General features: G+C 60.0%; 1 protein-coding gene across 3 annotated transcripts in view; it reads right to left on the bottom strand.

Annotated features, from left to right (window-relative positions):
* The window catches only part of PLEC (plectin), a 91,495-nt gene that overhangs the window by 58,921 nt on the left and 7,872 nt on the right, over positions 1 to 24,702 (bottom strand). The window contains exon 1 of one of the 3 annotated variants that reach the window (XM_054985209.1): positions 14,432 to 14,529. The exons of the other annotated variants lie outside the window; for them this stretch is intronic. Within the exon in view, the coding sequence (XP_054841184.1) occupies positions 14,432 to 14,522 (91 nt within the window). The 5' untranslated portion in view covers positions 14,523 to 14,529. Of the gene's footprint in view, positions 1 to 14,431; positions 14,530 to 24,702 lie in introns of those variants that run through there. 3 annotated transcript variants of the gene reach the window in all.

The following is a 24,702-nucleotide window of genomic DNA, read 5'->3' as shown; positions in this document are numbered from 1 at the left end:
ACAGACATGGCAGTAGAGCATGTGCAAAGGATCTCAGATTGCAACTGGTCACTGGCGAACGTGAGCCAGCAGCGTGATGCAGCTGCAAAAAAGGCACATGTGATCTTAGGTGGCATAAAGAAAAGCAGCCAAATGGGGAGCAGTCTTTGTTCCCCACTGCTCCGTGCTAGTCAGACCAGAATCCACTTCTGTTTGCCACACTTTAAGATGTGACCAAGTGGAGAGGAGGGCAATGACAGGAAGAGCAATGGGGGGTCTGGGGAAACAGTCCTACCAGGAAAGACTGGAGGACCTGGGTACATTTATCCTGAAGAAGAGAAAGCAGAGGGGAGACGCAACGGTCCTCTTCAAGCTCTGTCCACGGAAGAGGGCCACAGCTTGTCCTCCGTGCTCCAGAGGGCAAGACAAGGCCAGAGTGCAGGCGGGGGAGAGGTGGGCCAGACCTTAGGAGGAACCTGCCAACTGGCTGATCTGCTTTGCCGGTGGAGCCGCCTGCTCAGGGGGAGAGGAGGGGGGCTCCCCCTCACTAGAGCCTGGACACCCTCTCTTGCTCCGGCTTTCCTCCTCTAGGATTGTCTCTTACCACCGCCAAACTCTAGATCAGACGGCCCGAGAAGCCCCCTCTCGAGAAGCAGGCCAGCTCTCTGGACATGTCCGAGTCCGCAGGGGCAGGAAAAAGGCAAAATCCGTACGAGGGATAGCAGACACAACTGGCCAGCCATGCAACCTCTAGGCAGCAACGTGGCCTGCCCCGTGGCCAGCCTCTATCTAAAAGCAGGGAGCATCCCCTTCCCTCTGAGGGGTCGAAGGCTTTGGGGGCTTTTTAGCTTAGGAAAAACAGGTCGGGGGGGGGGGGGAACCAAGGCACCATTTCTTTATTTCCTTCGTTTACTCCCCACCCTCCTCCCCAGGGGGACTCAAAGCAGCCTGCATCTCCCTCCTTTCCTCCACTTGATCCTGTCAGACAGGTGAGGCGGGCAGAGAGAGACTGGCCCAAGCTCACCCAGCGAGCTTCTAAGCGGCGTGGGGATTCGAACCTGGGTCTCCCAAACCCTGGGTTAAGGCCTGCTGCCCTTTCGTACATTCCCAGGGTAATGCTGGTCGCCTCTTTGGGATCAGGAAGGAATTGGCTGGAGACCCTGGAGGTTTTCTGGGCCACTGTGCTGGGGGAGCCGGGGGGGGGGCAGCTGAGAATGCCCTTCCGTGGGCAGGGGGCGGAGCCTCGGGGCGCCCTCCGCTCTGTGACTCTCTGCCCTGCCTATGGACTTCCCAAAGGGAACTGGGCAGGAAGATGAGGCAGGACTAGAGGAGGAACCGTGCGTTGATCCGGCAGCAGGCCGCTCTGGCGCTCAGCCCCACGGCAACTAGTGATGGGAACCAGGAGGGAGCCCGGCTCAGTGGCAGAGCAGGAGGCCCCGGTTCAATTCCCAGCAGCATCTCCAGTTGCAACGACCGACCGGGCAGCAGGCGACTGGGACGACCTCTGCCTTCGATCCTGGAGAGCAGCTGCCCGTCTAAGCTACCAGCTCTGACTCGGAAGGGCCCAGGATGTGCCCCGCGAGGAGACAGATTCACGGGAGCCCCCTGCCACTGGTGCGACCGGATCCGCTCAGAAATGATCCGGAATTGGGAGTGAGCAGGGCAGGGGCCCAGTCTGTGGACGACCCAAAATTATGCAGGGTGGTGAAAACTTTGCAGAGCTGGAAAAAGTAGAGAAGAGAACCCGCACGGGCGGGCGGGGGGGCACCCTTTCCTAGGAGGAAAGGCTGAGAATTTGGGACTTGTCTGTTTAGAGAAGAGGCGAATCAGAGGGGGGCGGGATAGAAGTGTAAACATCGTGCACGGGGTAGACAAAGCGGACAGAGAGCGCTCTTTCTCGCTTTCCCACCAGCACTCGGAGGCATCCGATGGTTGATGTGCGGGAGATTCAAGATGGACACAAGAAAATATTTTTTTTCTCAGCAAAATCGAAAAGAGTCCACTAGCACCTTTAAGACTGACCAACTTTACTGTAGCATAAGCTTTCGAGAACCACAGCTCTCCTCGTCAGATGCATCTGGTTCTCGAAAGCTCATGCTACAGTAAAGTTGGTTAGTTTTAAAGGTGCTACTGGACTCTTTTCCATTTTGCTACTACAGACTAACACGGCTAACTCCTCTGGATCTTTACTCAGCAAGTAATTTAATTCTGGGATTTACTGGCAGCAGAGAGAGCAACAGCCACAAGTGGGGATGACTTTAAAAGTGGGTTAGGCAGATTCACGGAGTGGATCTCACGTGGTGGGCCAGGAGGTGCCTGTTAAGCTGCAAAAGCACGGCTGGAGTGCCGGGGAAGGGACTGGCAGCATATGGCCACGGTCAGGAAGACGGGAACTGCCAGGGGCCTCAGGCCACCAGATGTGTTTCGCCTGGAGAGGCGGCGGCTGAGAGGCGACGGGATGGCCCTCCTCAAGTATCAGAAGGGCTGTCACACAGAGGATGGAGCAGAGTTGTGTTCTGTTGCCCCTGAGGGCTGGGCCAGAGACAGCGGGTTAAAATTAAGGCAAAAGAGCTTTGGGCTAAGCGTGAGGAAGAGCTTCCTGACAGTCCGAGCGGCCCCTCAGTGGAAGAGGCTTCCTCGGGAGGTGCTGGGCCCTCCTTCCGTCCCTTGGAGGTATTTACAAAAACACTAAATGGTCGCCAGACAGCTAGGATGATTCTCTGACTCTATGAGTTGAGTAATAACATTTTGATTTATATACCATTCTTCAAGACAACTTAACGCCCTCTCAGAGCAGTTTACAAAGTGTGTTATTATTATCTTTACCACGATCACCCTGTGAGGAGGGTGGCACGGAGAGGGCTGATGGAGAGTCTCTCCGCGCAATGCTTTTGACATGTGTTCTTCATGTGTCAGGAGACACGATGTTTGCTGGGAATTGTAATTTTAAATGACAAAGCCGGCAGAGATGACTCTGGAGGGGACAGATTCTCTCACAGCCCTCTGCCCCCTCTGGCGTCTCCCCTTCCGGAGCCTTTGCCCTGCCGAGGCTTGGTTAACTCAAAGTTTTAAGAAGTAAGGGCAGCAGGGTAAAAGCTCCGGAAGGGGAGACAGTCCAGCACGCCCAAGGCGGTGGAGGGCTGTGAGAGAATCTGTTCTCTGTGGAGCAATCTCCACTGCCTCCGTCTTTCAAAACTACACTTCCCAGCTAACATTGTGTCTGACGGACACTTGACGGACACCTGCCCCGACGCTGAATTTAGGCAGATCATGAGGAGAGGGCAGGAAGGGGTGAGCCGGTGCTCGGCTCTCGTGGCCCCTTCTTATCTGCCCAGGATAATGCCGATCGCCACTTTGGGGCCAGGAAGGGATTTTCCTCCAGGCCAGGTTGGCCAGGGATCCTGGAGGGGTTCTGCCTTCCTCTGGGCACAGAGCAGGATTCGCGGGGGGGGGGGGGGCGAGATGAGAGAGGGAGGCACCCGTGAACTTCCTGCGTTGTGCAGGTGGTTGGACTAGATGGCCCTTGGGGTACCTTTCAGCACTATGATTCTATGACAGGTCAAGCTCTGGCCTCTGTCACGGAGGGGGGGAGGGTGCTGTGGCAGGGCCCATGGAGTGTGTGTGTGTGGGGGGGGGGAGCTCCGAGGGGTCACCGGAGTGGTCCTGCCTTCTCTTGGAGGAAGCAGTGCTGCAGAGGCAGTCTAGTCTCAGGGCTCGTATGGCCCTGAAGCAAGACCCCTCCCCACCCCGCCCGCAAGCCCCTCGCCTTCTGTTCTGCTGGCGCTTCCCCTCCCCTCCCCAGGTACAAGCAGGGGCTCCCTGCAGGCTTCCGCTCCGGCTTCTCACCTGGCCCAGCTCCAACAGGCCTGATCTTCCGCTCCCACCCATGTTGCAGACTGGGAGGGGACCGAGATAGTTCCTGGATCATTTCCACACACGCGCACGCACACACACACACACACACACCCCTCAGCCCCAGCAACCCGGAGCAGACGCCTCAGCACCCAGCCAGTTGCACGCGGAGACAGAACGCTCCCCTGAGCAGCAGCAAGGGGGGAGGCAGAGACTTCCCCCTCTCCTTATCCCCCCCCCACACACACACATTTCCCGTTTTCTCATCCCCAGGACTGCAGCAGCCACCGCAAAGCGCAGAGTCAGCATGGCTGAGAGAGAGGCAGTGACAGACAGGCGCCCAGACCGCTGCCTCCGCCTGCACCAGCCCTGCCTGCCAGGGAGCCGGCAGCTGCAGTGCCAGGAAAGGGGCACTCCAAGGTGGCTTAGGAGCCCACGGAAAGAGGGGCAGAGGCAGCGTCACGCCGAACCAGCAAGCCGAAGCAGAAGGCACCCTCTCCTGGGCCCAGAAGCCCCGGGCTCTGCTTGGCTGCCCGCTGCCCAGAAGACCCTCTCCAGCAAGACACTTGCCCTGGCCCACCAGCCCCACAGCCCCGTTGAGGCCCCCTGCCCCCCTCGCCCCAGGGAGCCAGAAGCAGATGCCAGCCCTGAGCCTCCTTCGCACGCGGGCAAGGGAGGAGGGAGCCAGCCGCACCCACAGGTGGTGGGGACGCCCAGCACTGGCTCCAGGGGGCACGGGGCCGAAGCCTTGACAGGCTGCTGCGCCCTCCCTCGTCCTTGGGGGAAACAGGCCGCGCAAGGCAAAAGGCCCACTTCCCAAACTCTCTTCCAAGGAGCAAAAGGGGCCATACCTGGTTCTTCCTTCCCCAGCACATTCCCACAACAGCCAGTCCACGTTCACTTGGCGAGGGGTTAAGCTCCCAGATCAACGTTCCCCAGCGTGGTGGGCCCAGGGGCACCAGGGACCCAAGCACTGCCTCTCCTCCAGCACACTGGGCCAAGATGTACTTCAGACAAGCCAGGAACAATCCCACTGAGGCTGCTGGGAGCACCCAGGGAGGAACCCCCTGCCTCGCCTTTTCGGGGGATGCCTGGTGTGGAGCCTCCCAACACTTCCGTGATGGCCCCAGACCCCCATGGCAGCAATAAAGGAGCTGGCCAGGACACGCATCCCAGTCACTCTGTGGTGATGCCCAGTACCTCTCCCAACATTTCTAAAAGTGCCCCCAGGGATCAATAGGGCTGAGGTCCCCGTCCCAGATAACAGCCCAACATTTATTGGGTGCTGCTCCCATAACCTCCATCAGGACTACTGCAATGCACTCGACTTGGGGCGGCCCTTGAAACCGACATGGAAGGTCCACCTCCCACAAGACGCAGCTGCTTGCTGGCTTGGCACAACACGGCCATATCACAGGATGCCCAGGAAGCTGCCCTGGCTGCCAACCTCTTCTGGCTTTGAGGCCCGTGGCAACGGAGAGACCCACCAGATATTCAGAGACTAAGCTTTCGAGAGCCGGAGCTCCCTTCTTCGGACCAGCGTTCTTCGCGAGGCCGATAGGTTCCCGCTCCACGCAGCTGAGCGTGGGGCCTTCCAGAAGGATGCTTTAGGTGGGTTGCCTGAGAGACGACTAGCCAGATCTTCGGAGTCTGAGGTGCCGCCGGGACTCCGATCCTGCTGTTCTACTGCAGAATAACATGCCCCCCCCCAGCTAAAGCAACCTCTTCTGGGTTCGCGTCAAGGGCCTGGTTCTTATCTTGAAGGCCCTTCAGGACACAGGTGGAGCTCCTTCTGAGGCACTTCATTTAATTTAAACGTTTCTGCCCGGCTCTGTTTCCTTGCAGCCACACACCGGTTTTCTTCCCACTGCCCAAAAGGCCTTGACCCCCCAAACTGGACTCTCCCAGTTCCTGCCCCCTTAATAGGGAGCGGCAGCCTAGAATCGGTCCAGCAGGTTCCTTTGCTCTTTGGAAAGCCTGCAGGAGCCGCATATTTCAGGAGCCTCCCAGATTTCAAAGCCTCCCGTTGGTGCGGCGTGGCTGAGATCGGAGCTGAAACACGGCAGCCTGTTTGCTGGAGCAGGAATTTCAGTTGTCAGTTTGGCAAAAGCACAGAACAGGTTTTGGACTTGGTTCAATATTAATGTTTGTACGGTAGTTTTTATTAGGGTTTTTTTTTTCCTTTTGGGCTTTTCATTCCCATTGTTAGCTGCCCAGAGCTTTGCGGGAAGAGCAGGAGAGAAACATTTCAAAGAAATGCAACAGAAAAACAGCTCTGGAACCGAGGCAACCAAGGGGTTTCGACCTGGGGGCTTTGGCCTCCACTCATACATTCCTTGCCTCCCTCCCTACAAATAACTGGAAGAACACTGGGGGAAGGATAACATTGCCATGGGCAAAAAAGGGTTAGGGGCCCTTCCTCTCCCAGAGGTCCTCACCTGCAAAGGAGAGGCACCTCGGGCCTGAGCGAGGCGGGCCAGTGAGGGACCACTTGCTAGCTGCCCCCTCGGCCCAGGGCTTTGGCCTCCCAGCTGTATGCCTGGGCATGTAGCGGGAGGCCCAATCCCCACCAGCTGACAAGTATTGATCGCAAGCAGATGCAGTGGGCAGACACGCAAGGACCTCCTCTTCCCCCATCACCTCCCCAAAGCTATGGGGGGGGGGAGGGAGGGAGGGGCTGCCCAGGGATTTCCAAGCTGAGCCAAGAACAAAGGGAGGCTGTTTGCAAGGGGAGGCGGTCAGCGCCAAGCGGGAGGGCCTGGAGGTGGCAGAGGCCGGATTATTTGCCAGGCAGGACCGAACTGGTTCTCACAGTAAATCAGCCAGGAGGCCACAAAAGCAGCTTGACAAAGCCTGGCAGACCAAGAGCCCCCCCCCACTGGCCTGGGCAGCCTTGCCCACTCTGGCAGGCAGGAAAGCACACTGGGTCCTGCCAACCCGGGCCCCCCCACCCCACCCCACCCCCCCCCGGCTCCAGGGAACAAGCTCCTGCATGCCCCACAGCCACGCACAGCCAGCCCCTCCCAGGCAGCACGGAACCTGCACAGCCCCTTCCCCAGCAGAAGGCCTCATGCCCACCCACCGTGGCCTCCAGCCAGCCCCCCAGGCAGGCTAGCAGGCAGGCAATGCCCCTGCAGTGCTTCCCACTTGCCCCGAGAGAGGGGGGCTGGACCCTGACCCCAGGCCGCCCCACAGAGTCCTCACAGGGCTGCCTGCTGCCCCCATATCTGGAAGAGTGCTCAGCGAAGCCCGGGCAGCCTCCATCACAACCTGCCAGGATGCGCATCTTTTCCAGTCCAAAGATGAAACTTTCTCCTGGCCGTGAATGAGGGCGGGGGTGGGTGGGTTCCTCTTAGCATTGCAGTGGAGAAGCAGGACCCCCAGAGTCCGGGTGCCAGTTTGCCCAGCACTGGAGAGTCCTCACTGGATTCTCCCAGGAGAGGCTCCCCCCCCCCCCCCAAGCAGGGCCTGGAATGCCGAAAGACACCGCCGGCTGGCTCCAGGGAATGCAGACCCTCTGGATGAGACAGGCAGTGCAGCAGAGCATCCGGGGAGGGGGCCCTGCACCAAGCCCAGCCCATTCATCCCTGCCCTAGGCTGGCAGGAGCCCCAGCACACGGTGCGGGGGGGGGGGATCGCTCTCTCCCCACTCCAGTCAGCTCTCCTCAGAGGAACGCGGCCCCTGGCCCAGGGCCTCAAAGGGTAGCAACCCACCAGCAACCAGAAAGCTCTCCATATCTTTCACCAGGTGCCAACCTACACCAGACCCCTAAAATGCCCATCCGGACAGAAAACGGCCCATGCCCAGCTTCCTGGCTAGCCAGTCCAGATTAACAAGCTGCAGCCCCCCCCCCCTCTTCACAACAGCACACTGGGCAGGAAGCGCCCCCCCCCCAACGGACCGGCCCAGGGACTGCGGCTTGTCCTGGCTCCAAAAGAGCCCAGCAAGGGGCCTCGGGGGGGGGGGGCCACAAGCAGGATGCGGTAGAAATCGCTGGCCCCTCCTGCAGATCCCTTCCCTCTGGCATATGGATAGACTGCCTGTGGACATGGAGGCTCTACAAAGCTATCCTGGCCAGGTTTTGGCAGAGCTACTCCACACGCCCGGACGTTTCATCCCAACTCCACACCTACTGCTCTCCCGACAGCCAGCAAGGAGGGAATCGGGGCCTCCGCCCTCCCCCTCGTTGCTTCCCGACCCCTACGAGACGACCGCCTTTCCAGCCGCCTCCAGAGCCCGCTTTCCCACCAAGCCTCGTGCACAGCCCCGGTCCTCAGCCCAGCCGCTGCGAGGGACGCGCATTCGCCCCCCCCCAGCCCTTTCTCGCCCCCGCCGTCGAACCTGAGACTGGGAGCCCTTCGGGCAGGATCCCCGTCAAGGGCGAGGGACCAGGCGCGCGGCCCTCCCGAGAGAGGGGGTGCTGCCGCCGGACCGAGACGCAGGTCGCCACAGAGTCCCCGACGGCGCCTCCCTCGGCCCCCGAGCCCACTGCCCCCCCCCCCGCCGCACTGCAGAGGCGCTGAGGGTCACTCGCCCCGAGGCAGCCCGGCGCCTCGGCCGCTCCCGGCTCCGCTGGAGGGGCGCCGCGGCCCCCGCCTACCTTTCAGCGAGCTGATCTCGTGCTGGATGGAGCGCGCCGAGTCCATGGCGCCCGGCTCGCAGCAGCGCCCGGCCCGGCCCGCCCGCGCCCCGCAGCCCGGCCCGCCCGCCCCGTCGGAGCCCGCGGCCCCGCCCCGCCCGCGCCGCAGCCAATCCCGCGCGAAGCCGGCCGGCCCGCCGCGCGCCCGGGAACGCCCCCAGGCTGCGCGCGGCCACTGCGGCACTCGGGCCGGGGCAGCGCTGGCTCGGCCGCCCTGCGCGCCCCCGCGGGGCTGGGCCGGGAGCGAGGGCCGCCCGCTGGCTGCAGCGGCGGAGGGAGGGCAGCGGCCGGGAGGGGGGCGCGCCTCCCGCGCTGGCCGCGTAACCCTCGGAGCGCGACCCCCGCCCCGCCCCTTTCCCCGCGCCTGCTGCAGCGAGCCTCGGCCGGGCCTTCCGAGCCAGCCGAGGCGCCCTGCGGCCCTGCTCCAAACGTGCTTGCCCGGGGGGGGGGGGGGGGCAGCAGGCGGGCCCGGCCTCCCCCTTGCGCCGGGGTGGGGGTGGGGGGCGTTTTGCGGGGCCCGGCTCCTCCGAGTAGAGCAGCCCCGGGGGGGGGGCGCCGTCGTGTCCTGCGCGGATCCTGAAAGTCCCGCCCGCCCCCGTGCCAAGATTATGGCGAGGCAGAAAAGGGCCTTTACTCCAAGCTCGGAAGCCCCGAAGCCTTTCGCCCTCCTCGAGGCAGCACCGCCGGAGCCGGAGGGCCAGGCCTGACGCTTCCAGCCGGCGAATGCGGGGTCGTGGTTAGAGGGCTGGAGAAGAACCTCAAGCGCCCGGGGGCAACCCCGCTGCCAGAGAAGCTGGCAGGACGCCCTTGGCCAGTCACACACTCTCAGCCGGACCTACCTCACAGGGTTGGTGTGGGAATAAAACCCAGGAAGGGAGACCAATGTAAGCTGCTCTGGGGATAAATATGGGGTATAAACGACAAAAAATAAACCGCAAACCTGCTTCCCCAGCCACAAAAACAGAATGATGCAAAACTGTACCAAGGGCAGTTTTTGTGGAAGAAGAAGAAAACGCCCTCTCTAGGAGTTGCGCTATGTAAACACAGGCAAGAACTTAGGCCCCATTTCTTAATTCCCGCAACTAATACAGGCGGCCTTGCCCTTTCGCACTGGACTGATCTCCAGCCCAGGAGGAGGAGGGCTCCCGGCCAGGGCGTGCACAGGTGGGCTCGGCATGGGCAGCGCCCTAGATGCCGCCTCCCCCTGCCTTGCCATTTGCTGTCCCCAGCCTGCCAGAGTTGCCGGTGAGCAAAGCCCAGGGCTAGAGGCATTACCCGCAGGCCCCCTGCTCTTGGCCCTGCCTGCCCCCCCATGGGGAAGAACCAGAGAGAAATGGGGGGGGCTCTGCACCACTAAGCTGCTGCACCATCGCTAGGCCAGGCCACTGCCAGGAATCAGCGGCAACAGCCACAGCCGCACTGCAGCCCTCCGGAGCAGTCATAAATCAGAAAGCACCAGTCGGCTGTGCCACGGGCTCGGCTAGCAGTTCAATGCCCCAGCATTTGGTTTGGCCAGCAGTTCAATGCTCTCCCCCTGCCCCGCCCCCCCCCCCCCGCATCAGATCACTTCCAAACTGCTCCCCTCAGACTCCTCTAGCACTTCCTCACCCAAAGGAGCGGCCACCAGATCTCTGCCTAGGGCAGCGAGAAATCAGTGCCAGGCCACAAGTCCTGCCTGCCCGTCCTAGCAAGGGAAGCTTGAAGGGCTCTGGGTGTTGCCTGCACTAACAGAGGCATCAAGATAAGACCTGTGAAAAGCTTGATTCTGTGACCTGCAGACATTCGGCCCAGAAAGCCAATTTGCACGCACTCCCTCCACTGACCTACTTTATTTCCATTTTGCTGAGCGCCTGAAGGAAGCAAAACGCTGAGCCCTCCTCCGCCTCTCCCCCCGCCTCTCCCCCCACCCCAGGCCTAAACAGCGACCAGGGGTGCTTGCTAGGAAAATCCAGGGCTCCCCACCCATCACAGGTGTTAAGAAGCTTAACTACTGTGTGGTCTCTGTTCTTTTCTTGATCAACTTTGACTTTTAGGGATAGATCAAGATGGGCAGGATATGAGCCACAGCTCACTTCTTCAGATACCCTGAAGATATCTAAAGAAGTGAGCTGTGGCTCGCAAAAGCTCCTACCCTACCGCAAATTTTGTTAGTCTTCTGGGCGCTACTGGACTCTTTGCTCTTTTTGACTTTTAGGACATTACAGTCCCGCTTCCTGTCTTCCATGCCCCCTTGATCCTGGTTTTTTATATACCCCTACAGAAAATGTTTGCCCAATGAAGGTGTGCTAAATTGTTCTTGTTCTTGTTGTTGTTGTTATTTACATTTCTTACTCGTCCTTCCTGCAAGCGGGCTCAGGGCGAGGTACAACAGATTATAAAAATATAATACAAATATTAAAACCGTAAAACAACAGTTCATCATAAAAACAACAAACAGATATAATAACTGTCCCAAGATGGGGTCAATTTCAGATTCCTGCCCATCAACATACAGGACGAGGGAAGCGGACAGAGTGCACCTGAAAAAGAGGGCTCCCCTCTATGAAAGCTGCTGCTTGGAATGAGGGCTGGTCTTTAAAGGGCCATCAGACTCCAACCCCTCTCCCCCACTTTAGAAGTTAATCAACCTGCAAGGAAGAGAGGCTGAGATTGTCCGGCACAGCTGCGGGGAGGCCTCTCTCATTCCCCTCCCCTGATGCTGTACAGCAGCTGCTTAGTCACCCCCCCCCCCCAGGGTCCTGGGCAGCATCGCCCCTCCCTTGCAAGCCGAAAGGTCCAGGTGCAGCATCACCACTCCGCTCCCCCCTCCCCACACAGAGGGGTGGCTCCAGCTCCTCAGGGCTCAGCCATCACCGTCAACTGGGGAGCTGCTTCCAGCCATGCGTGCCCCCCTTCCCCAAGGCTCAAATCCTGCTGATAAGCAGAGCAGAGAGGAAAGCAGAGCGGGTGTTCCGCATGCCCATGCCACTACACTGTCCCTTCCCCTCCTGCCTGACCCCCCTCTCGAGGGGGCCAGCTGCGGACCTTTGCCAGCGCCCCCGGGTGCTTCTCTCTGTGGCTCCTGCCTGCACCAATGGGCAGCGGAAGACCAACTTGGCATGCAGAAGGCCCAGGTTCAATCTCTGGCAGCATCACCAATTCACAAGTTCAGGGGACGGGGGACGGGGACGCCACAGAGGGGCCTGCACCCAGTCCCAGGAGAAGGCCTTAAAGGCATCCGTAGGGCCTGCCAGGTCCAGCCGCTGGCCACCTACCCAGTCCAGGCAGCCACACCAACAGCCCGACGCTGCCCCCAGCACTGGGACGAAGAGGACTGCTGCATAGTAGCCACTATTCCCCCACAGATGTGTCGCCCGTGCACATAGCAAGCCATGGCACACCCTTGCACTGTCAGATGCAGAAGGGCAGCCCGGAGGGATGCTGGAGCTGCCCTGCCAGCCCTTTCCCAGTCCGGCAGCCCAGCTCAGGACGAGGTGTCCAAAGCCCCCCCCTTCATGCCCAACCTTTCCATTGCCCCAGAAGGTCGGACCAGAACCAACAGATTGATATTAAATCAAAAGAGTCTATATTATCTGTTGCTTTAAATATATATTCCCGTGTGCTACCTGTGCTTCATGTTGTCTAACGCCAGTCCTAGAATTGCTCGTGTTCCGTTTCAGCATTTCTTCTGCTCTGTATTGGATCCTTGCTAAGGCTTATGTTTTTGTAAACTTGCATCTATTTACCCTATGGTATTGTTTATGGAAATATCCTTAATATTGACTGTACTAATCTCATACTGTGTCATCTGCCTTGAGTCTCAGTGAGAAAGGCAGACTATACAGGACATAAATAATAAATAAATAAACATTAGGAAGAACTTCCTGACAGTTAGAGCGGTCCCTCAGTGGAACAGGCTTCCTCGGGAGGTGGTGGGCTCTCCTTCCTTGGAGGCTTTTAAGCAGACGCTAGATGGCCACCTGACAGCGATGCTGATTCTGTGAGCCTGGGCAGATCGTGAGGGGGAGGGCAGGAAGTGCTGCATTAGTTCTCATGGCCCCTTCTTACCTGCCCAGGGTTAAGGCCGATTGCCACTTTAGGGTCAGGAAGCAATTTTCCCCAGGCCAGTTTGGAAGGGAATCCTGGAGTTTTTTTGCCATCTTCTGGGCATGGAGAGGGGGGGGGGGGTCACTGGGTGTGTGTGTGGGGGGGGAGGTAGTTGTGTATTTCCTGCATTGTGCAGTGGGTTGGACTAGATGACCCTGGAGGTCCCTTCCAACCCTATGCTTCTATGCTCCTCCAGGGAATGCCTCGGTCCTTGCTGCACGGAGGGCAGATGCCCTGTCCCCAAAGGATGTGGGTCAAGCAGGCGAGGGCCTGTTCCTTTGCACTACCGCCGATGCCTCTGTGCAGCAGACCATTCTTGCCTTGCTGCGTAACCAGAATTGTGCAAGGTCTCCGCACCTGCACTGTCCAAATTGGGCCTGGTCAGAGCGGGCAGGCAGGGAGCAGCGAGACACACTCATCTAGGAGGCCTGCCTGCCTCGGATTCACCACAGGGTTTGCACCTGGGTGGCACCTGTGCCCTCACTTAGCTTTGGGCTCTGTGCTGAGCTGGGCACCCCCCCCCCCCGCCCACTGTCCAAGTAACAAAGGAAGAACCCAGACCTTTTCAGCACCCCCTCCAGAACTGCCCACAGCTTGGCTACTAGGAAGGAATAATGCCCCCCCCCACACACACCCCTGTTCCAGCTGCAGCCTTCCATACCAGCTGGGTCCGAAGTGTCGACTGAGGCACAAATGGGACCCTGGCTGGCTGCATCCGGAGTCCTGCACTAGGCAAACTCCAGTCACCAGAAGGCACCTCCTCTTCCCGACAGGGGCTCTCCGGAGTCAGGCAGGGGGGGTGTCTTTCCCTTCCTTTACAGGGGATGCCACTGCGCCCAGCCCGCCCCCTTTCCCTTCCCTGCCTCCTGGTCGGTGGAAGGCCTGCCCTCCCCCCCCCCCAGCAGAGGCGGTTCCAGGGGATTCCCTGGCCTTTGAGTGGAGGAGGAGCCCTCCAGCAACCAGCAGGGCCACCCTTTTACTCCTCAAGCTGCGTCAAGGCGCTGCCTCCCGGCGCAGGACTTGACCGACAGGCACTCTTCTGGGCGGTGGGGCGGGTCGTATGCAAAGTTCTTGGGCACGTGCAGAGTGCCTCCCCCTGAGGGAGCAGGAGCCTGGCGTGCACACGGCTGCTCACTGGGATACTGGCACATTTTAAAATTAGCCATTACGCTGAAGATGTGTTGTTTTCCAAAGTCGAGGGAGGCCAGCCAAATCCCACGTTTGCCATGCCCGTCTCCGAGGGGGGGGGGGTAGAGGATGGGAGAGCGGAACACCCCCCCCCCCCGCAGGAAGAGACCCACCAAATCTGACCGGGGGTGGGGTGGGGGGAGTGCATGGGCACAAACGGAGAGGCCCAAAATCATCCGCGCAGCCCCCCCCTTCCCCGCTTGGAGAAGCCCCCGGCCCTAGAAGGGGCTGCGTCCACCCCGCCCGCCCCTGTCTCCCTGCCCCACACGACCCCCCTTGCAGTGAGATCTGCAGCCCCCCCCCCCAGCAAAAAGCCGCCCCTGTGCCTCGCGAGCGGACCGGTCCCCTGCGCGGGCGGCCCCGCTTGCACGGAGGGGCGCCTCGGAAGAGCCCAGCCGGCCGGAGCCGCCGCTTAAGCCACTGAAGCGCCGCTCGAGTCGCCCGTCTCTCGGCCGGCAAAGGAAGGGCTCCTCCGTCGGGGGGGGGGGGCCGCCTGGCGCCCTCGGGCAGAGCGGCGAGGCCCGCGGGCGCCCCTGCGGCCCCCTCCCGGGCAAGGCGGCCCCGAGCCCGGCCCGACGCGCCCTCCGCCGCCAGCCCGGCAGGAGGAGTCCCCGGGGCCGCGGCCGCCCGCGCAGCATGGCCTATTAAGGGCAAGCGCGGCCGAGGCCACGTGGGCCGGGGGGTACCTTTGTATTTCTCGCGCACGTCCTCGTAGGCCTGCACGAAGTCCTTCTCCTCGGGGTTGGGCGGCAGCAGGCGCAGGTCGAAGGTGGCCATGCCCCGGCGCGGCGCGGCGCGGCGGGCGAGAGAGGCGCGGGCCGCCCGGCCAAGCCCAGCAGTGACATTCCAGCCGCCCGGCCCCGGCCCTACCCCTTAAAGGCACCGCCGCCGCCCACGCCTCCCCGCCGGCCCGGGCAGGAGGCCTCCCCGGGGGCGGGGGACAAGCCTCTCCGCAGCCAGCCCCGGCAGGGAGGGAGGGAGGAAGGGCGGCCCCAGGCCAGGCGCGACTCCCGGGCCCTCCCGGCAAGGACCTGGCACGGCCCCGGGGCACAAGCCGGGAGGGAAAAGGCAGCGGCACGAGGGAGCCGCCCCACCCCCCCAGTTGCAAGCCCAGGGCAGGGCAGCCCCAGGCACCCCCAACCCGGGCCGCCTTTGCCCCCCCCCGGGGAAAATCAGCTTTCCAGTGGGGGCTTCTTGGAGGTGATGGATTGCCCCCCCCCCCATTGCCACTCATCACCCCAGAGCAAGTGAGCCACTTCGGCTGTTGCTTGTCCCGCCCGCTCCACCCCCCTCCCCGCCTCACTGCCCCTTCAAGAGGTCTCTCCGGGCACCAGAGGGGGCAGCAAGGCAATGCCCACTGCCTTTCATTGGCATCTACACGTGGCTGGTGCTGCCCAGGTGGCAGGGCAACAGGTGCCCCTATGGTAGCCCAGGGGCTGCCCTTCTCTTGCCAGGGGGGCTCTGGGGCCTGGTGCTGCTGCTGCAGGACCAAGACCCCCACAGTCCGGGCCCACCACAGCCAGGGGCTCTGAGAAGAGATGCCCACAGCTCCCAGAGGGAACACAGGACGTACTGTGAGATGCCCTTTGGCAGTCTGGGCCAGAGGCTGGCACACTTTCCTACCTGCCTGCCTGCACACAGCATGGGGCACAGCAGCCAGAGACAGCACGTGGCAGCGCATCCAGGCAGAGCCGCCAGCCCGCCTGTCTGGGGAAGACTGCAGAGCAGAAGAGCTGCGAGTGCTCCGAGGCCCTCCTGGCCCTCAAAATGCATATTTGGGGACTGAGCCTTTGACGCTGAAAACTGGTTCCCTGGCTGAGCTGCGAGCCTGAGGAGCAGGGGGGGGCACGACAAGAGCCCTCCCCCCCTCAAGGGCAGTGCAGAGCTGCAGCCCCTCCATGGCATCGCATGGCGCATCCACCTGGGTGTGTCTTGGTCAGGGGAGCACCGCTGAAGACGCCACCTCCACCAGGCAGGCTGCCCCACACAACAGCCAGGTCAGCCCTGGCACGGATGTTCCCTTGGCCTCCCTGGGTGTGTGTGTGTGTGTGTCTCCCACTCTGCACAGCAAAGGAGAGGCCAGAGGCTCCACTCCCAGGCGGGAAAGGAGCCCCCCCCCCCAAGGTGCGTCCCTCAGCAAGACTTCTTGCCCTGGGCCCCTCCCTTCCTGAATGTGTTCACAGGGCCTCTGCCCTCGGCCACCTGCTCCGAGTGCAAGGAGTGAAACATGAGTGGGTGGGCGGGCACCTCCCCTCCCCCTGCCTCCAAGAGAGACGGGGACATGTGTGGGACTTTACTGCGCCAAGCAGCCGATCCCACCCCGACGACGAGGGATGAGACCAGCAGGTATTTATAAGCTCCCTGCAAGGCCAGGCCGGTTCCAGGGCCGTTTCCAGTGGAATGCACCCCCCCCCAGCACCATCCCCGTCCTGTTCATCTGGTCTGGCTGCCTTGGGGCTGATGCAAGCCCCAGCAAAATAGCCCCATGCCTGGGAAGAGCCCTGCAGGACCCCAAGAGCGGGGGGGGGGGCAGAGTCAGCTCCACTGAGTGCCCCTGCAGTGCTCAGGCGTGCCCTTGCCACCACGTGTGCCCTTGCGAGTCTGTTTCTAACGCACAAGTGAAGACCCAGCTAGAGCGGCACAGATACCAGCAGGACACTGGCATGGCCAGGCCAAAGCAACGGACAACGCACAGCAAGAAGGGCTGCGGCAAAGACAGCCTGCGGTCTGAGGCAGTGCTGGGGCGGAAGCCACTGGCATGGCGCCCCCAATCTGTGCCCACCGGCCTGTCTTTTCTGTGCCCAGGGGCTATTTAGAGCCCTGCTGAATCCACGGCCCAGGCCCCTGCAGGTAGAGCCACGGGCCAGTGACGCCCTCATGGCTGGCCAGGCCAGGCCATGGCTGCTCCTCGCCCGTCATCCAGGGGGCACTTTGAGTCCCAGAGATGGCTGCTCTCTCCCCGCCCTTGGCCAGGGCAGCCCTGTAAGGTACAGGCTCTTCAGTGGCCACTCAGAAGCCGTCCAGACAGAACCCAGAGGCCGGCATTGTCAAGCAGCTTGCATTCGCCTGAGAGAGCCCTGCCCAGGCAAAGGTGTCCCCTGGGAGTCTCGGAGCGGTTCTGTTGCCCTCAAGGCACTTCCAGCCGCCCCTTCCCATCCGACAGCTGAAGCGAAGACCGCAGAGGGTCAGCAGAACTGGATGAGACCCACAGCCAGCTCTGGCGCTGGGCTCCAATGGGACGTGCCACACAGGAACAACAGCCGGGTCAGAGCCACGGGCCATCTCAGGGCCATCTGGGTCGCAACAAACTGCCCTGGAGCGCCAGCACACAGGAGACTGGGGGGGGGGGCAGGCCTTCCCCCGACACATTCTCTTCCGTCTATCCTGACTCTGCTGCCCATCAGCATCACTGGAGGCCCCTCCGGAGTTCCCGTATTTGGGGAGAGGGAGAGAAAAGTTCTCTCTGTCCACTGTCTCTACCCTGTACTTCATTTTATAAATCTCTACCCTGCCCCCCCTTAGTTGTCCCTTTCCTAAACTGAAAAGTCCCAGACCCCCCAGCCTTGCCTCATAGGAAAGGCGCTCCAAAGCCCTGGTCATCTTGGTTGCCCTCTTTGGCACCTTTTCCAGCTCGGCAATGTCTGTTTTGAGATCCGGTGATCAGAAACGCGCTCAATATTCCAAGTGTGGCCGCACCGTAGATCTATATAGAGCCGCCCATGATGCCCCCAGGCCTCTTTCCCTCAGTCTCAGCAAGTTCAGACCCATCAGCATAAACTTGAAGTTGGGATTTTGTGTTCTGACGTGTATCACTTGCTCTGAACTTCATTGGCCACGTTGCTGCCCCCCGCCCCCAATTTGTGGAGAACTGGACCTTTTAACTGCCCACTTTGGTTTTCACCACCCTGAATAGTTCTGTGTCATCTGCAAACTCGGCCACTGCACTGCTCACCCCACTTCCAGATCATTTATGAACACATTAAATAGCACCGACCCCAATACTGATCCTTGAGAGACCCCCCTGCTTACTTCCCTCCACTGCAAGAACTCTCCGCTTATTCCTACTCTCTGATTCTTGTCATTTAACCAATATTTAATTCAACAGGGCAGGGGACCCGTCCGCTTATCCCATGACTGCAAAGCTTACTCAGAGTCTTTGGTGAGGGACCTTGCCAAAAACTTTTGCAAGTCCAGTTTTACCATTTCTACCAGAGCTCCCTTCCCGACATGCCTGCTAATCTGCTCAAAGAACTCCAAGAGGTTGGTGAGGCAGGGCTTCCGTTTGCAGAAGCCGTGCCGAGTTTCCCTCTGCAGGGTTTGTTCCTCTATGAGCTTAAGAATTCTATCTTGAATAACAATTTCTGCTAAGTTACTTGGAACAGACAGCCTAATTGGTCGGTAATTCCCTGGACACCCCCTAGACTCTTTTAAAAATTGGTGCATCATTTGCTATTTTACATCCTCTGGTATAGAGGATGATTTTAATAACAGGTTACCCACACCGGATAGTTGGTCAACGATTTCATATTTGAGTTCCTTATGAACTCTTGGGTGTATGCCATCTGGACCCAGAGACATACTAATTTTTAATCTGCCCCAGCAGTCCTAGAATTTCATATGTCATAAATTAATTCGATTCAGCTCTTCAGACACCCTTCCTGAAAACACCTGTTCCGGCATGGGTCTGTGCCCCACATTTCCTTCATTAGAAGCCGAGTCTCTCTCCCACCTCCCCCAAAGAAATCCTTCCCGTCCTGTCTCATCCAAAGGACCAACCCTCCTCTCCTTGTTTGCCTGGTCCTGATATAATTGAAGGAATGCTGCCTGGTTTTTTAGCAAGCCCCCTCCCCAACACACACACACGTTCTTTTTGTTCGCCTGGACAGTTTCCATGTGCTCCTCCCTGCTCACCTCCCCTGGGGAGGGCCTCCACTTTTAAAAAGAAGCCCCTTTGCCTTTCAGGGCTTCCTTGAACCGAGTCCTTAGCCACAGCGCCTCTCCTGACTTGAAGCTGTCTGTATTCGGGCACCAATTAGCCTTGTTTTAAATACCTTACAGGCAGGGCTTTTTTTCTGGGAAAAGAGGTGGTGGAACTCAGTGGTGGACCTCAGGACCACACAATGACGTCACTTTGGGTCAGCTGGAACAAGGGGTTTTTTTTTAAAGTTTAAATCGCCCTTGGTGAAAATGGTCACATGGCCGGTGGCCCCGCCCCCTGATCTCCAGACACACGGGAGTTTAGATTGCCCTACACGCCACTCCAGCGGTGCGGAGGGCAATCTCAACTCCCCTCTGTCTGGAGATCAGGGGCGGGGCCACCGGCCATGTGACCATTTTCAAGAGGTGCTGGAACTCCGTTCCACTGTGAACCCGCTGAAAAAAAGCCCTGCTTACAGGCATCCACGAGGGATTTGGTTCACATTTTTCTTCTTTTAAACTTCCTTCCGACTACTCCACTCATCTTAGCGAAATTCCTTTTTGAAATCAAAAGTGATGTTTTTGGACTTTGGGGGCAACTTTCCAGGGACAAGAATGCGGCACTTGATGGCATTGTGGTTGCAGCTCCCAACTGGTGCAACAACCTTTACAGTTCACCCCAGGTCCAGAGCTCCGTGCCCAACCACCTCCAGAGTTGCTACCCCTCTGACTGGCTCTCTGAGCCGCGGTTCCAGAGAGGTGCCCACTGGATAGGACCACAAAGCCCAAGGCTGCTCCATGGAGGCTGGTGCCACCCTCACAGCACCATCTTCTGAAGGTACAGCGCAGGAGCCTGGTACCAGCAGGCACAGCCATTTCACCACCTGTTCAACTCCGGGGAGTGTCGGGGAGCCACGGCACTTCTTTCTGACTGCACCCCAAGAGCGGAGTGGCTTCCTGCACTTCTGCCCAGGCAAGCCAAGCCACCCGCCAAGCTGCCCGTCTCTCAACCTGCCCCCTCAGGCTCTCACACCTGCCTATTCTGCACTGTTTAGACGGCCAGGAAATGACAACGTCCCAATGTCCCATCAAAATTAGTGTCTAAAATACAACTGCAGAAAGGAAAAAGAATAAATTGTCGAAGGCTTTCACGGCCGGAGAACGATGGTTGTTGTGGGTTTTCCGGGCTGTATTGCCGTGGTCTTGGCATTAGTAGTTCCTGACGTTTCACCAGCAGCTGTGGCTGGCATCTTTAGAGGTGTAGCACTGAAAGACAGAGATCTCTCAGTGTCACAGTGTGGAAAAGAAGTTGGCAGGTCATTTGTATCTACTCAGGAGGGGTGGGGTTGAGCTGAAAAAGAATAACTTTCTGCTAGTCAGCCCCGCCCCCGCCCCCAACTGGCAAGAGTGGCCTTTGTGGTTGGTTGGTTGGTTGATTTCATTTATACCCTCCTTCCTCCCCAGTGGAGCCCAAAGTGGTGTACATCATTCTATATTTTTATCCAAAGCAACTCAGTGAAGTGGGTTAGGCAGAGTGTGTACGACCCTGCCAAGCTCACCCAGCAAGTTTTCCTGACCAAGTGAGGATCCGAACCTGGGACTTCCCGGCCCTACTCCAATACCCTAACCTGTACGCTACACCGTCTGTCTGGGTTGTCAGTCAGCCACCTGTCAGACGGTGTGCAGAGTTCATTTTTGCCATGCCGATGGATCTCTGCCAAGGGCCACAAGAGAGATGACAGATCCACCTCGCCCTGGACTCTGCCAGCTGGGGACAGAGCAAGGATCAAAGGGCCAGGCGTGCGTCCCAGAGCAACGCTTCTTCTGGGGCCTCCCCTTTGGATCCAGGCAAGGTGCAGACACGCAAGACGAGGTGGAAGGGCAGGGAAGGCGGACCCAAACTGCCGCCCGCTCCAGCCCTGTGGCAGAGCCACAGTCAGAGAGTCCATGGCCTGCCCAGCATGTTGGCTTGGGCCCCTGCGGAATTCCTTCCCGATCTTCCCCCTACAATGTGCTCTGCTCCGACCTGCCTGCCCTCCAGTCCCCCATTTCCTAGCCTATCTTAACCTCATTCCCCAAACTCAAGGCCCTGTCCCCATCGGGGTCCCTGGAGGCCTCCCAGTCAGGCACAGGTGCTGCGTGGGCATGCCAGGTGGGCTGACCCAGCATGCCCTTTCACGGCCTCCTAGCCAAGCCGGCCTGGGGGAAATTGCCACCTGACCCCAAGGTGGCAATCGGCCTTACTCGAGACCTGCAAGAAGGGGCCACAAGAACTAAGCACTGAACACCATCCGCCTGCCCCTGCCTGGGAAGAGTGCTGCCCTTCCAACCAAGAGAGGGCTCCGTAAGGCAGCCACGCTTTCACCGGTAAGGGCAAACAAGGGGAGTGCCAGGCGGGCGGGCATCAGGCCCAGAGCCCCTCCCAGGACTCCATCAGATGCCTCTGCTCCACTTGAAGGAGAAGGATGGGGGGAGCCTCATCTGCTGCCCCCCCCCTACACACAACATGGTCTGCCTCCTGCCTCCAGTCCAGCGCTGGCCCCCTCCCTGCTGCCCGCCATGTCCTTCAGAGATGGGCTCTGTCCTCGGCCTGCAATCCACAGCTCACCAGAAATAGCACTGGGCGGACAGGACAGGAGGCCCGTGCCAGACATTGTCCTCAGGGCACTCTCCAAGGACGCCAGGGCTCTGGGGAAGAAGGGTGGCTTTGCCCACAGAATCCTCGTGTACCCCCGGACCCTCACAGGCCCCACCTGAGGCCGCTGGGCCATGCCCTCCCCTCCTTCCTACGGAGGGATCCTAGGTAAGAGCCATGCAGCTGGCTCTGGATGTGTGTGTGGAATGGGGCAGGCAGGAGGTCACAGGAAATCCCTTCTTCGGTGGGAAATGTGTCCACCAAACCAGACCAAGCTGCATTTCCAGAGAAGGGGAGCTGCCGCCTGACAGCCACGCTGATGCTGTGAGCCTGGGCAGATCATGAGAGGGAGGGCAGGAAGGGCCATGTCAGGGCTTAGTTCTCGTGGCCCCTTCTTACCTGCCCAGGGTAAGGCCGATCGCCACCGTGGGGTCAGGTAGCAATTTTCCCCAGGCCAGTTTGGCTGGGGATCCTGATGGTGTTTTGCCCTCTTATGGGCATGGAGCAGGGGGGTCGCTGGGGGTGTGGGGAGGGGAGGTAGTTGTGAACTTCCGGTATTTCGCAGGGGGTTGGACTAGATGACCCTGGAGGTCCCTCCCAACCCTGTGATTTCATGATTCTAAGACGCACCCAACACGAATGGAGCGGTGGGAGTCCAGAGCCATCTGAAGCCCAAAAAGGGTTACAAGCCGAGGAACGGTTTCCGGCCTTCTTTGGCTCCTCTCAAGCGGCTTCCCCACAGTGCCCTTGGGGCCGCTTTGCACGTGACCATTTCCAGCTGCCCCAGCAACAAGAAGCCTCTCCGGGGCTTCTCCCACCCTCACCTCTGTCTCCTCCCCTACAAGGGTGGCTGCCTGGGAGAGCCAAGAGGCACACGGGAGCCTTGACTCTGCCCCTCACACCAGAGCCCACCTCCTGGGGCACCGACTGCAAAATCAAAGGGCACACCTTTTCCCCCACAAGACCACTGCAGACTGTTCCTTCGGGTCTTCCTCGTGCGGAGACGGATGTGGCTTCCCCCAGCCCAGTGTGGCCTCCTCTGGCTGGTGGCCACATCCCAGACTGGCTCAGGGCGAGAATCGTGCCCGGCTCTTGCTAGCCAGAACCTCCCTCACCCAGGAGCCCTTTGGCAGGAACAGCACAGGCTACCGGCCCCTCCCCCAGGGCCAGGCTGAGCCTGGCAGACCCCCCGCCCACCTTGCCCAAGGGTGAGACTCCAGCCCACACCTCCTGTCCCCCACGGCAGTCCTCTCTCGCATCGCACATCTGCGCATCGCAGAAACACCCCCTCTTGTGCCAGAATGCTTCTCCCTGGCATGCTAGCTTTCTGTCTGTGGGGGGCGTGTGTTCTGCCATGGGGACAGGATAACAACATACAGTGCCCCACTCCAGCAGCAGTCTGAAATGTTTGGACCCTTGGACTGGCAGCAAGACATGAAGCTCAGTCCAGATGCGATGGGAACCCCCTGCGTGGAGGGCCAGGCCGAGGCAACATTTGGGGTCCCCCCCCTTGTACACTGGACTCCCTCGCGCATCGTTGCCCAGTGCCCCGCCCTGCTTCCCACCTTGGCGCAGTGCCTGGCAGATTCAATGTCATCCAGCAGAAAGAGGCACGAAGGGGAGGCTGGGCACCTGCGAGCCCCCCCTCCTTCTGTCTCTGGCTGGAGCTGGGGGGGGGGAGGGGCACTGCTAGGAAAACTCGCCTTAGCCTGAGCAGGGAGAGACACCCCCCCCCCTCCTGGAAAAGGCCCGGATCCTTCCTGAGCACAGGGAGTGGATCACAAGCGAGAGCAGCGGGGAGGGGCTGGGCAGGTCGCCTGGAATTCCTTCCTGGCGCCAGGGAGATGGGGGAGGCCCCCGCAGAGCAGATGCAGGCCCGCCCCCCCCCCGTCCTGACTGACAGAAGGGAGGGACTCCGACTGCAGGCCCTGGCAGGGTGTGGTCCTCGTCCGAAGGTCCCTTACCTGCGGGTGTTTGGCCCCACCTGGGACACGAGTGGGAAGGGGTCCCCTTTCTGATGCTTCCACGCGCCCCGCAGGGTTTCCCCGGGATCTTCCCAAACCTGCTTTTCTGGGATGTTTTGGGACAGACGGCAGCAAGGCTGGGCTGGGGTGGCCCCCGCATGCACGGGCCTTCCTGGTCCCACCCATATCGGTGCCATTTGCCCTGTTCCAGGCCCCTGTGGTGGCCGTTTCCGTGCCCACCCCGGAGAGCTTTTAAAACGTGGCAATTGACAGTTTTATAGCATTATCAATATACTTGGTCCCATCTGTGGATATTTAAACCTGCAGATAGGGGCCATGTAGAGAAAACAGACTTTTCTAAAAAGCTAGGGGAACACCCAGGTTTGCAGAAAAATAGGAAGTTTTAAAAAATGGAGGAGGGGGTTTAATCCCCTCATGGGAGCCCTGGTTGCCCTTTGCAGGCAACAAACCTCCCCCAGCTGGGCAGCATCACGTGCCTCACATGTGGGAGACGGAGAGCCACCCAGGGCTGCTGAGCCAGCCGGGTGGAGGCAAAGCAAGCGGGTGGGGGGGGGAGAGGAGGGGACGGAGCCATTTCCCACCCCCTCCTGCCACTCCCCACGGAGCAGATGGAAGGAGAGCAGGCTGGTGGGGCAGGCTGCAGCAGGCAGAGATCCAGGGAGGACGGCAAGCGGGGGGCGGGGCAGCCGGAGGAGCAGGAGCCAGGCCCACAGAGTGGCTGAGCGAGCAAAGGGGGGGGGGAGGATGCGATGTCCCCCGTGATGCTCTCTGCTTGCAACGTAACAATCCCCAGCATTCGTTTTATTTTAAAAGTAAGCCTCTAGCTCCTTTTCCTGCGGAGATAGGACTTCCCCCTTATATCTCTGCAACAATTCTCTAGCAGAGAATCTGACCAAAAAAGCCCCAAACCACGATTATAACACAGCGATGGGGGAACCATGCAAGTCTGTCCCCGTGCAGAAGCACGTAAGAATGGCCTGGTAACGCTCTGCTGCTCTTCGAGTCTCGCAAAGTGTCCTTATTTTGGAGGCTTCAGGGGGCAGCCTTAGGACAGGCTGCAAAGCCATCTTGCTGCCTGCCGGGAAGGAGGGGGCTTGCGCCCCAGGCGCCCCGGAGGCGTCTGGCCCCACCCTCCCATAGGCCCAGGAGTCCTGCACGGGTCCATTCACTGCTCCGAGGAGGCCTCGAATGGAATGCTGTGTGCATTTTGGGTTGCCGTATCTCAGTAAGGACACTACAGAGCTGGAAAAAGCACAGAAGAAAACCACCAAGACTGGAGGGTCTCAGACTCCCAGTTTAGAAAAAAGTGGCTAAAGGGGGCAGGTTTATAAAAGCGTGCACAGGGAAGAGAAAGTGGATAGAAAGACCTCCCCCCCCCCTTCCTTAAAACTAGAACTTGGGGGCACCCAGTGAAATTCTT

This window comes from Eublepharis macularius, chromosome 7 (genome assembly GCF_028583425.1).
Source record: "Eublepharis macularius isolate TG4126 chromosome 7, MPM_Emac_v1.0, whole genome shotgun sequence".
NCBI classification, from domain to species: Eukaryota; Metazoa; Chordata; class Lepidosauria; order Squamata; family Eublepharidae; genus Eublepharis; species Eublepharis macularius.
Note: the sequence above shows the minus strand (reverse complement) of the source record. Positions and strands in the feature narration are given on the sequence as shown.